The sequence below is a fragment of the Odontesthes bonariensis genome, chromosome 2 (assembly GCF_027942865.1).
Source record: "Odontesthes bonariensis isolate fOdoBon6 chromosome 2, fOdoBon6.hap1, whole genome shotgun sequence".
Lineage (NCBI taxonomy): Eukaryota > Metazoa > Chordata > Actinopteri > Atheriniformes > Atherinopsidae > Odontesthes > Odontesthes bonariensis.
Window position 1 is genome coordinate 17,485,417 of NC_134507.1, and position 12,818 is coordinate 17,498,234.

Sequence of the window (12,818 nt, forward strand, 5' to 3'; positions counted from 1 at the left end):
ACAGTCATAACATGTGTGGAGATCAGTGGAGATGGAAGTTGTTCGGCAAATAGCCACAACCATGACTACAACTAAATGTAATCATTAATAATGTTCTCAGTTAGATCACCTGTAAAACTATATTTGAGAAGGAAATAGCTTACAGGGCATGTTTCCACTGCCCCTTTTCCACGGCCAATTTTGAACTAATGGACCCTGAGGAGCTTAGAAAAAGAGCATTTCCTTTGTCCAACCACAAATAACATGATTGTAAAACTGTTATTTTAAGTGTAAAAATCTATTCGCCAGATGAATCAGGTCACTTTGCATTGATTTTCTTTTCAAAATGTTTTACTTTCCCCCCCCCGAGATCACCTTTTTGTCTTTGTGTTGTCCTCCGCCTGTCAGAGGACAGTGTCGTGTCCTGTCATTTCTTATACTGCTACTCCACACCACTAGGTGGTGTTGTAAGAAAGATAATTAAGAATAGAGAAGCTGTAGAGATCTAAGATGGTGCGGACAGATCTACGTATGCTTGTTGTACACTACAATTTACTGAGACAAAGTTTGTTATGCTACTGTTAAGTCATGGCACTTGTTCTACATTTAAGATTCATTTCATTCCAGTTCCACATTCTAGACAGTCATGATTTATACTACAATCAGAGAGCATTTTGACAGACAAGTTATTGTTTTAGTCTGAATACATGCAATTTTCACATTTAAATGTGAAAATTCATTGTCTAATAAATAAGCACTAAGTTGAGTGTCCAATGGGCAAAGTCTGAATGCATGTTCTAAACTTCTAAAAAAAAAGGACAAACACGCCCAGATAAAGCAGTTGGGGTCCGAATCACTCTGCATGTTTACAGTAAACTCAGATGGGCCAAACTGCTGGTTTTGTAAAATTAGTGTATAACAATACAGCTGAAAACCCAGTAACACTGCTCTCGTTCACAAGTTTTTCTACTTCTTTGGCAGCATGGCAAAATTAATCAGAAATTATGACTGAAGTTCAGCCCAGATTCCCAATCAGCTCTAACAAAATCCTCATGTTATAAATGCAGTCATTAGACAAAATCCCTTTTCCAGTAAAATAAAGACAGCTCCACTTATGTTATCTCACACAGAGAAAATTAGAAGAGACAGAGTGCCTTTGATTTTTTTTCTCACAGTCTCACTTAGCATTTCAGTGTTGGATGTACTTTGGTTAATAACTCGATTCCATTCCCATGCACGCAGACCATTACGAGAAAGGTGGGTCAGTAAAATGTCCAGCAGCTGTAACTGTAGCTCAATTAAACTGTGCATGCAAGTGTAGTGTAAGCTTTTCTTTTTTGATATTGCCATTAAACCCAATTCTATAATGCCTTCCTACTGGTGTACTTTGATACACCTCTGACACAGAATGACCCACTGCTGGCCACTCTGCTATTTTTGACCAGTCAGCTGAACAATCACAGCAGAGAGGGCACTTTGGGAGGGGGGCCTTTAAGTGACAGGACAGGTGACATGTGGTACAGAACCCAGGCAAACCCTCTATAGTTGACCCACAATTCTTAACTTGTACATGAGCATATTATGGGCTCTGTGTGAAGTCTAAGGGATACTGAGACAACACTGTCTTTTGTTATTGTATATAAATATACTTGTGTCCAAAAGTGGTTTGATAGCCAGAGAACCATGCGGGGTACTTTGTACAGTGTCCATCTAAAAGTAAAACCAAACAGAACATGACATCAGTCACTGTTTGAGATTTTTATTATCATTCGATATCAAAGCAAATTTATACACAGCAAAATTGTGTTAAGGGCAGGCAGTGGCATCCAATTGAACAAATTAGCTTGAAGGGGAAAGTTGGAGTTCTATGAGAGCTCAGAAGGGTGGCACAACTTCAAAGTAATTTTTTTTATCATTATTATGTTTTTTGTTTCTTTCTCTTTTTTTTTTTTAACTGGTGGCATAAAGTTTTAGCTGTTACTCTGCCAAGTTTTCAGACAGTAAAGGACTCATAGCATGAGCATTGGTGTAAGCTGAATAACAACAGCAACACTGTGGAGCTATCAAAAGGTATTCTGGACACAGGACCAGAGACAGCAAGCGAATGGAAGAGGGCTGAATATCAGAGCAGGAATGTGTTGTTGGTCTTACAGCATGGTTGGTCTTCGTAAGAGGCAAAACCTTTCGTGCTAAAACAGTGGTTTTAACATGTAGGACTGGTTTCAGGGTTTCTTCTTGCTGGACTTCTCAATCATGGTTTCCACAACCACCGAAGTCTCCTCATAACCTTTAACTTTGCGATCTTTAGAGAACTTCTCCACAGACTCCACAACCTCCACCTTCTCGTAGCTCATGGCATCAGGGGTGAAGCTGCTGGAACTGGTGGCTGGTCCACGAGGTGCAGGCTTTGGAGCTGGCCCACTTGGACCGTTATCCTCTTTATTTTTCTTGGATTTATTGTGAGCAGGGGCAGGATCTTGAGAGCTTTTGCCAGATGGTGGAGGGACAGGGCTTGGATGTTTTGAGTATGGGTGTGGGTCTCCATTATTGTGTTTAGCTTTTCCTTCACTGTCCTTGGCTTTTCCACCCTTGTTATTGTCCTTTCCTCCTGTATCACTGGGCCGGTCGGGACTAAGCGGCCTGGGGTCTATCATAGGCTGGGGGGGTGGAGGAGAGGGTGTTCTATGTCCATAAGGCTCATATGGCGAAATCATTCCATCTCTGATAGTGACAAAGATGTGGCCGGCTGATGGTGTGGAGGTGTAGAAGCAAGGATCCAGGTAGCTGCCATCACCGCTAACAAGGACATAACGACCCTTGGTGTAGAAATCAGCGATCGGCTCAGGCCTCTTGTACTTTCTCATTCTGTCTCTGACGATGTTACAAAGAGTGTCAAAGGCTTTGCTAATCTGAGCTCCATCTGGGACGTCTTGTGGAGACACTCCAGTGTGAAGAGGTCTCTGCTGTTTTCTCTTCACCCTCTCCTCCTGCACTTCTACAGATGAGGTCCCCCTCATTTCTTCATCTTCAACCACTCCATCGGCTCCACCACTTCTCTCATCCTGAATACTTTCCATTACATCTTTCGGGGTCAGCTCTTTCTTCTTCAGGACCTTTTTGGCCAGTATCTTCTGTCGAGGCTTTATGCTTGTGATATCTTGGATAGCCTGGGTGATATCTGGACAGAAAAGAAGTCAATTCAGCTTCCTATAAGTTATAAACAGTGTCAACAAGATATAAAGTAAAAGTTCTGATGTATTCGTGGCATCCTTACCTCTCCCCCTGCTTGATGCAGTAGGTGTGTGAGTGTAGCGGTAATTAGTTGTGAGCAGGGTAATGGGAGTGCCAATTATTGCGGAATTCAGCCTGCAGGAAAGAAAGCAGTGAAATGTCACCCATGCAGCAGCATTATACTCAACAGCTCTCCTAAGCAGGAAAATCTAGTTTGAAAACTGATGGTTGATGCCCTCCGAAATGAGGAAAGGACAATAAAAACCCATTTAATTTTTTTGTTTTCATAGAGAAAAGTGTGATAGTGTAATCGGGTAAACCATTTGTTGTCACACAGTGCCATCTACTGCCGGATTCACGGTCTAAAATACTGGGATAGTCAGACATACTATTGCTATAAATCCGGCCTGTTTTCATAATGTCTAAAGTTTTGTCTGAAGCCCTGCCGCTGTCCAGGTTTTTTTTCAAGGCTTTAAATCCAGGCACACATTTTTCTGCATCCATGATTAGAAGTTAAAACCAACAAGGCGATGCAACAATGACTTCCATTTACAGTAATGTTTCATTTTTGTTGGGTAGAAATTTTTTTTTCTCTGCAGCTGTTTGAGCATACAGTGAAATATTCAATTCCCACGTGTCATGGAGTATTCTTTTTAAAAGCCATCCCAGCTGAAATAAAAAGTTAGACCTTCCATGTCTGTGTCAGTGTGCCTTTATGATTGTCAGAACACAAAACGAGGCGACCTACCTGTTGTCTTCATTCTCTATGATCCTCTTGTACCTCTCCAGTTCGTTCTCAAGAGATGTTTGGTACATGGCCAGGTGGCGACATTCACTGGTGAACTTCTCCAGAGACCTCTCAGCTCCGTCAATGTCCTTCCGCAGAGAATCGATTTTCTCATTGAACATCTGGATTTCATCTTCGTAACTCTCCTGTGTGTTTTTCATGCCTTGCTCCAGCATTGCAGTCTGAGAGAAGACACGTGTGCAGGGATTAAGAAATTATCGTATGAAATAGAGATTTTACATGCCCTATGAGAGGCCATACTCATTTCATTACAAACACTGTAGAAGTGCCACAGTACAAACAATGAATTCACAAGAAAGCATGAGAAAGGAAAAGAAAGAAATCGAAAGAATTCGATTTGTGCCCAACTAAATACTGTTTTGTTTTTTATCAGTTGTATGAATTAAAGCAAATTTTGCAGAAATCAATACAAATTGTTCAACATTGTGATTAACATTGTTTTTTCTCTAATTATTCTAATCTAGTCCTGTGTTTCTCCTTGCGATGTGGAGACACTGGCGTCACAGAACCCAGAATTACCCTGTAATAACGTGTGCATTGCTTACATCTAGTGGTAGAAGTATAGTATAGCATCTTGTTATTTGAGGCGGGGGAGTGAAACTCTTAAAGGTAGGGAAGGAGATCCTGGATTTTGAGTCCAGCGAAGCTGCATTTTGAAAATACACAGGTAAAAAGTCCCAACCCTTTTCTTCACTTTCCCCCCGAAGGCACGCCTCTAGAGTACATGAACGCGCACGAGCACTAAGGTGCACGAGCGCTGTTCTGACAGCAAGCATCGATCGTTGCCGTATTTAGTATTTAGTATTTAGTATTTAGTTTATGCTAACTATACGTTTAATAATGCTAGGTGCTAGCCAAGCTGGCTCTAGTTTAGCTTCCTGCCAAGCTTCTGGACGCGTAATTCGTTCACGGAGCAGGGTACGCGCACGGGGGGGGGGGGGGGGGGGGGGGAGCAGATTGCAGTTTGATAGACGGCATCAGAATCCAATCATTGTGAACGGTCCGTTCACAATGATTGGATACTGTTTTTCCTAGATTGTACGTTCTAGAGGCCACTAAAACTTTTCATATTTGTGTCAAAACTTTTAATTAATTGGTTGCAATGAGGGTGTGAAGAGTATTTCAAGCAATATGTAAAAAAATGTTCCAGAAAAAGATCCCCTACCCCGCCTTTAAATACCTTTTCTTCATTGACAGACACAATTTAGTGAAACAGGAAAAGAGTAAAATAAAACACTTAGAAAAAAATTATTTTTACTGTCAACTGAGAAACCTCTAGAAAATTTTTTTGTAATTTGTGTTTTGCTTTTTTTTTTTTTTTTTTCTCCCAGCGTTTTCCCCTGAAATGAAAATAGTTAGTTTCAGTAGTTAATCAATATAAAACAATACAATTCTGACACATTGATAATCAATGGAAGCACGTCAATTCACTGGATCCAGCCTCTTAAATTTTCTTAAAACTGAAAATTGGTTTTCATTTACTTTGTCTTCTTCAACAGTACACGTAATGAATTTGGGTTTGGGAGTTTTGGATGTAGAAATATGAATTTACAAACAGTACTATAAACTTTGGGCTGTTCTTTGGCTGACATTATGATGAAAGGACATTTGTATTTGTAGTGATTGCATAGGCTCACTAAATAATAGGAGAGATCTTGGACACTTTTTCTTAGTATAAACACATTTTGATTCCTTCGATTAAATTATCTTTAACCTGTCATACAGTAAATATCAGCTTAGTTGTTGGTTTAAAAATTTGGGGAAAACCTCCCTGTTGTCATGGTGACTCACATCACTCTGTAGGCATTGCTTCTGGACTTGCAGCTGACAGAGGGCGCTCTTGTATTCCTCCAGCTGACTCTTCAGCCCTGGTATTTTCCTCTGGGCCAGCAGCTTCTCCTGCTCCTTCAGCATAAATTAATAACAACCATAAAAGTGTTGTGTGTTTGAAGCATCAAGATAACCCCTCACCATCACCAACCCCCTACCCCTCACACCCCTAGACACACCCCACACATGAACACAAAAAAGCAGCTTCTGACTGAGACATGAATTGAAAGGCATTGTGGAAAATGGTAATAACACTGACCTTTTCTGTAAGCTTAGCATTAAAAGTGCACTTTACACTACCCAGGAGTTATATGATTAATAGCGAATGGTTTATTATGCTACTAAACGCATGGTAAATGACAAGTACTGTGTACAGCGTAGTCATGGCATACAACATTTTAGTTAGTTTTATGTCATAGCATTTATCATTGAGGATTTAACGCCAGCAGAGGTATTCCTGTATAAAGTTAGCCAATATAATTACACTTTGGATTTAAAAACAGATTTAAAGAATTAATCGAAATTATAGAATGTGACGATCTCATTACCCTAATCCTGATATTTTGGAAAATAAATGTGCAGTTTGTGAAATGTCAAATCTGCAGACAATATGGACTAGCAATGAAGTGAAATTAGGATGACATTTTCATTATTGATTTCAATTTGAAGTCATTAGAGTTGGGTATGCAAATTCACATTAAGCAACTGTTTGAACTACTTGTTGACATAGGTTCACTGGTGGAGCACATACACTGTGTAGAAACGATGTACACAACTACCACGATGCCCCATGATATCTCAAGTTTTTTTTTACTTAAGATATGATGCCTTGAGTTTGCTTGGTTTTGGATCCAGATGTTAAATTTTAAGGAAAGTCTGATCACTCCCATTGGGTGGTGATTGGGAGACTCACCTGTCATTCTGTGGCTGTGACCTGTGAGTCTTTTTTTCAGCCTTGGAGGTTGCATCTCTGTGTAGACTTTTTTTTTTTTTACTAACAAAGTGTTGCTTTAGGGAGATGAAAGGCTAATAAAGTGTTTCTAATAATGGAAACATATATACGAAGACATACGAAAACAAATATATTTACGAAGCCAACTTTCAATTAAGGGTGAGACTATGGAGAGTGACGCATTTATGTGTCAGTAAAGTGAACATTTTTGGCTCATATTATGAGACAACAAATGAGACCGTCTAACCATTTTGAATCCCCTTACAAGACGTCCTTAGTTGATTACTTTCTCTATATTTAAATGTGAAAATGCATTGTCTTATAAATAAGCACTGAGTTGAGTGTTCAATGGACAAAGCGTTGAAAAACGTACGCTTTCATCACACATTAACTCTGGGTTTTCTTTTATTGTGTCACCCTTCTGTACGTGTATGCAGCTGGCCCTCAGAGATCACCAACAAGCTTTCTTCTTTTTTTTTTTGCTGATTCCTGCTCAGCACCGTAGCAAGGATCTGCAGCCCTTTGTCATTGCCCATGAAGACTTGACTCAACTAATTAAACCATTTCTGCATTGAGAGCAGCTCTACCTCTGAGAAATGTTGAAAGAAATAAATCTCCACTCTGTTACACAAACACCAGACACTGTGGCGCAGTTACTCAGAAATTAGCATCCGCAGCCGTTCTTCAGAGTATATGCTTCATTGTGAGCCCTGACACTTTCCAACCTTTGTTCTTTGTATGTGTCTTGATGAAAGGTGTCTGTGTGGGCTTACTGCTCATGTACCCACATACGTACACAAAACACAGGCACAGGCAACCAGTTAGACAGAGAAGCCAGTAACCTTATCAACCTCAGAGACGTAGCAGGGCTGACACACACGCAAGCACCATCTTCTCCCTCAGGGAGAGTTGTGCACACACGCACACACACAGACACGATGACAACATTAGTGACCTCACCTCAGAGATGCCAACTGACACATTGGGAGCGAGTGGAAGTGTCTGGTTGATTTGCTGCAAAATGTTTACATAGGTTTGGATCTCTGCAAGGTTCTGTGAAGAGGAATATATATGTTAAAAAAAAGCATAAAAATACATAGTGAATGAAAATGCATACCAAAACCAATTTATTTTGCAGAGTAAAACTTTCTTCTCTCTAAGATTTTGTAAATCTACTTCAATCTTCCCTTCATGGATTGGATAAATGAAAGAGAATTCAATAAAAAAAAAAGGATTTCTTTTAACTGAAAAACACAATGCAAGACCTCTTTACGACAAAGCGGCTCTCTTTTGAAATCCATATGTATGAGCGGTATGTAAGACTCTGATAAACAGGAGCTATTTTTCTGTCATACCAAATAATACTTCAAAGCTCAAGACCACAAGCCCAATATTCACGTGAAATGACCCCTAATCTTTTCCTCATAATACAGTAATTGCAGTGCCCTTTGATATACTGCCTAAACATTGCTGAATCATGGATTAATTCATCATGAAAAGCAGCACTGGATGAAAGTAAAAAGAGAGAAAATTCTCCGGCATAAAGGTCTATTGAGAGTACCCCTGATGCATGGAGTATGGTGCTTTTTGGTCTTGTTTGTTTCAGCATTTTTGCAGCCATTGTGTCGGACCTTCCAGCTATTTTTACTGTACAAAAGATAACCTTTCCGTTTTTCTGTCTGTCCTTTTACTTTTTTAGCCACACGTCAGAGGCCGTGATGACCAGAGCTCTGCAATGCTTTTCTCCCCACACGCCACACAAAATAAATTGTTGCTAAAGTCCCAGAAACATCACGACACATCCTCCGGTACCTATTTCAAGGCTGTAAGCCTTGTCATTTAGAGGAATACTGGCCCGAGGTCAGCTGTGTTCAAAAGCAACAGCAAGAACCACACAACGTTATCTACACTTCTTTGAACTGGCATTCTTTGATGTGCCTGAGATAAAAGGCAAGGTGGAAAAACCAAATGGGGATATGATGTGAGCATTTTCTAATTTGTCACTGAGAACAAGTTTCAACAAAGGCGTGATCCGTTTACCGCTTTTCACATAACATATCAATACCACATGATCATTTCATTAACAGGCTGATTTTCAGCACAGTCCCAGTTGCTTTTTGTTTTTGCACACTTCCATCTCATCCCTCTTGGATTACTACGACAGCCTTTTTATCTGACAGATGCAAAAATTTTACTCCACATTGTGCACAGTTCCCCTGCCAGGCGTTTATCCTGAAATAAGACATGGGATCACATCACAAATGTTTCAGCCTCTTTTGTTTGTGAATAGATTTTGCTGATTATTTTATGGGCCCCTCATGGCCTCTTTTCCAGCTACAGGTCTGTCTTCTTGGTACTTCTTTACTCTTTCTATAATTTTCAACTAAGAGCAAAATGGAATCGACAACAATACCATCCTCTTTTGCTCAAGGAAACCATGTCCCCTTTTCAAACATATCTTATATTTTAATTTAATTAAAAGTGTCTTTCAGAAATTTCTCAGCATTTAATGTACACTAAGTTCTCTTTTGCATCAACCCGATGATCGGAAAAATCCGACTTGTCCAATGTATTTTTTCAAGAATTTAATAATGTGTATTTTTTTTTAAAGAGGCTCTGCATAGGAAGATTACTATGATTGTTTCACAATATTTTAAAATGAAATTAAAGTCTCTCTTTGATAGAACTGCAATGCAGCAGGTATGTCAGTGACTTTCATTGGTTTTCCTTCATGAACTATTTCCGCAGTACAAAATCTGCTTAGAGCACCTCAAATGTGACACACAATGGCTTTGAATCATTAACTGAGGATGGCTAAAGATGTTTCTAGTTAAATATTTAAGGTGTCCAAAGTGCGTTTGATCATGAAAAAGGTGAAAGGCCAACTGGTGAAAGGTGAAAATGATGAACAAGGTGTTTTTGTTGCTCAAACAGAACCCTTATTTCCCCCCGTATATGATTAATTTGCATTTGTTTCACTGACTTTCTTATGTCTGTCTCTGGTGGAATTGATGTCGTCCTGCAGGAACTGAGACTGGATCTGATACTCCAGGTTTCTCAGCAGAGCATTGTCTGCTTCCTGCACAAGGAAAGGAGAGGACGGACAAGAGTGCATTTGGGAACCCAAGAGTAAACAGTAAAAGGTAGAGCATGAACTAATATGTTGAGTTCAACAAAAGCCATAAAACAATGAAGTGACCAACTACGTTCATACAATGATGCAGATTTCACTGTAAGATCTTCGATATTAGTTTTTTTCACATTTAATTTCCAAATTAGATTTATTTCTTTAGGCAAATTGACTTAATTTCTTTGAAGCACATCTAAAACAATGGACACCTGATTTTTTTTTCATATTTGAAAAGTAATTCATTCTAATGAAGAATCAATAAAAATGTGTTGATATATGACCTTTTGTACAAATTTGTACAACAATGTAATTCTATTCATACAATACCTTGTTCAAATTTTCCAGTGTGCCTCGCAGCTGCTCTTGATAGTCACATTCATTTTTATATCTGGAAAATAAAACATCTTAATATTAATTCTAATTAACCTTTATTTACAAAGCACCTCATCGCAAACCATCTAAAGGCAATTTACACATAAAAATAATGCACTGATTTCCTATTATCAAGCATAATGATATTTGATCATGGTAAGACGAGTACAACATCATATGGTCATATTAGGCTACGTTATTCATCTCTCGATTAAGGCACGAGACCTCTGTTTGTGTAATGCTGAAGAGTTGTGAAATCCAACCAGCTAATTCTGGTCAATATTTTAATTAACTCATCAGTAATGTAATGGTGCTTTCTGCAGACAAGTGATTACGAGATGTCTCTGCCCAGCTGCAATTACAGCAATGCCTCGCCTTGATTAGAATAAAACATGTTTTCTCTCAATTTCTGTATTTAAAGGGGCTGGGCTGACTGTTTTGATTTTTTATTTTAAACAGTAAATATTGCCTCTTAAAATTCTGTAGAAAATGGAATCGAATTTTGTTTACTCCACACAGTATTATAAAATGTTCCCTCTGCTTAACTGACCTTACAGTCAATGGATTTAACTGAAACTCATAAATTAGTCCTCATGAAAACACTGTATGTCTGGTGGGGTATGCAAAATTATATCTTCATTGTTATCAGTTTCTGTTTGACATGTAAGATCACATTTTGTTTTGATGGATGGAGATGTTATAATGTAAAAACCTATCTTAGGTTAATGTATGATAGGCTTAAAGGCTAGTCATTGAATTCCATGTCTTCTGACAGTGTGTATCTTATTGTTTTTGGTCTCCTCTGTTACCTAATAAGTATAATTCTTCTTCTTTTCACCATCTCTGAGAGAAAAGTTTGACCTTTGACACGCAGATAAAACCAACCACTACCCACTCCCTTACTTGCTGGTAAATTCATCCAACATGCGGCAGGCCTCCCTGAGCTCTCGCTCCAGCTTGGAACGGTCGGAGCACAGCTCTCTGATGCGCTGCCTGTTGACATCAATCTGCTCTGTAAAGGCCTCCTCCAGGCCGCTGGCCTCCTCCATCCTTTGCAATGTTTCTAGCTGCTTGCGGAACACGGCGTTGCGCTGCTCCAGTACTCGTGCCCTGTTGATGTACCGGGCAAAGCGGCTGTTGAGCTCCTGAAGACTCTCCCAGCCCTGGATGGCTGAAATGCCTGCAGAGCGCTCAGGGTCTTCTGTGTCCTCAAAGACATCTGAGCGCTCATACTTTTCCTTGCGCACCTCGCGCAAGTAGCTGGTCCTGAACATGATGGCACTCTTCTCTCCTCGGGGCTGATGGTATCCCTTGAGTGCTTGGTCCCCTTCAGCACCTTTAATGTGTGAAAACTTGGGTGCTCACCCTTTGCTGTCTCATGCTAGACTAAACGCTGCACAGCACTGGCTGGGGCCGAAATAGCCCCCAAAACCTCCCCTTGGCTCTCACAGTGTATGCTATGAGCCTGGGGCCTTCCAGAGTTTATTGTTGCCTTTGTGACAGAGATTTGAAAAGCAGTACTGCTGATGACAAAGCAGAACCACAAAAAGAAACAATCAGCTGGTCTGCGAAAGCTCTGGGTTGTAACCCACCATTATTTTGGTTCTTAGTCAGCTGCTTTCTATATCCCTGTTTGATATGGCACACTGGATGCTGGCCGATTGCACCAGAGAGGGGGGATTTCGTGAAGTGCAGCACTTGTGGGGACTGTGGTAAGGTAGAGTCATACTGTGGTGAAAGCAAATTGTTTTTCATTTGTCTGCTTTGGTTCATATAAAAATCATTACAAAAACATTTTATCACATTTGTTGATTCACATTAGACAGAGCTAGCAATCAGGATTGCAAAATCCATCGAATGTCCTGATTTTAGTGTCTAGTAAATGTCTATTTCTAAACACATTATGTCTTTGTTTAAAAAGAAATAATCAGATGGCCCATATTTAAACTGAAAGTAGCACTTTTGTCAGAAAGATGGCTCGAAAGCAGACGCATTGCAGGTATATTTTGATCATTAAGATGAAAGCCTCTTGTCTTTTTTCAATACAGTTTGATTTTCATTGCTATATTTCTCTCTTTTCTCTTTCTATTTCTGTTCTTTCTCTCATTGTGACCTTTAGCAGAGATGAACATTAGTAATAGAAGAATGAGGAAGAGACAGAAATCTTCTATGTCTTCCTTCTCAAAACAAGGTCAAGCTAAGTGTCTCTTTGGACAAATCTTTTTAGCTGTCTGTAAAACAGCTAAATGGAGCACATGCCAAAAGGCTTTACATCTACATTTTAGCATATTTTTTTTTTCCGACACGGGAAAAGTAGAAATAAAGTTACACTCTGGAAATTAAAAAGCCAAAAAACAGCCATGTTATACATAAATAATGCTGTAATAAATAATTATAATAAAACAATAATGCACAAGCAATTGTGTGTAACTGAGGTAAAGATGTAAGTTTTCAATCAGTTCAGTGTGATGCTAACGTCTGTAACAGAGCCTCCAGTCCACTTCAGGATATTGTTG

General features: G+C 39.5%; 1 protein-coding gene across 1 annotated transcript; it reads right to left on the bottom strand.

The window, feature by feature from the left end:
- Positions 1-1,794: 1,794 nt before the first annotated feature.
- Positions 1,795-11,576, bottom strand: bfsp1 (beaded filament structural protein 1). Its single transcript, XM_075478388.1, has 8 exons — positions 11,206-11,576; positions 10,258-10,318; positions 9,784-9,879; positions 7,761-7,853; positions 5,810-5,923; positions 3,959-4,179; positions 3,254-3,345; positions 1,795-3,157 (listed from the first exon to the last, which is right to left on the bottom strand). Exons 1-8 carry the CDS (start codon positions 11,574-11,576, stop codon positions 2,202-2,204), a joined length of 2,004 nt encoding a protein of 667 aa, XP_075334503.1. The 3' UTR covers positions 1,795-2,201.
- Between the last annotated feature and the right edge of the window lie 1,242 nt (positions 11,577-12,818).

Coding starts and splice junctions, on each gene's coding strand:
- bfsp1 (XM_075478388.1), bottom strand. CDS start 11,576: ATGTTCAGGACCAGCTACTTGCGCGAGGTGCGCAAGGAAAAGTATGAG. Junction 7,854..9,783: donor CCAGAGACAGACATAAGAAA/GTCAGTGAAACA, acceptor TCCTCTTCACAG/AACCTTGCAGAGATCCAAAC. Junction 5,924..7,760: donor TGTCAGTTGGCATCTCTGAG/GTGAGGTCACTA, acceptor TTTATGCTGAAG/GAGCAGGAGAAGCTGCTGGC.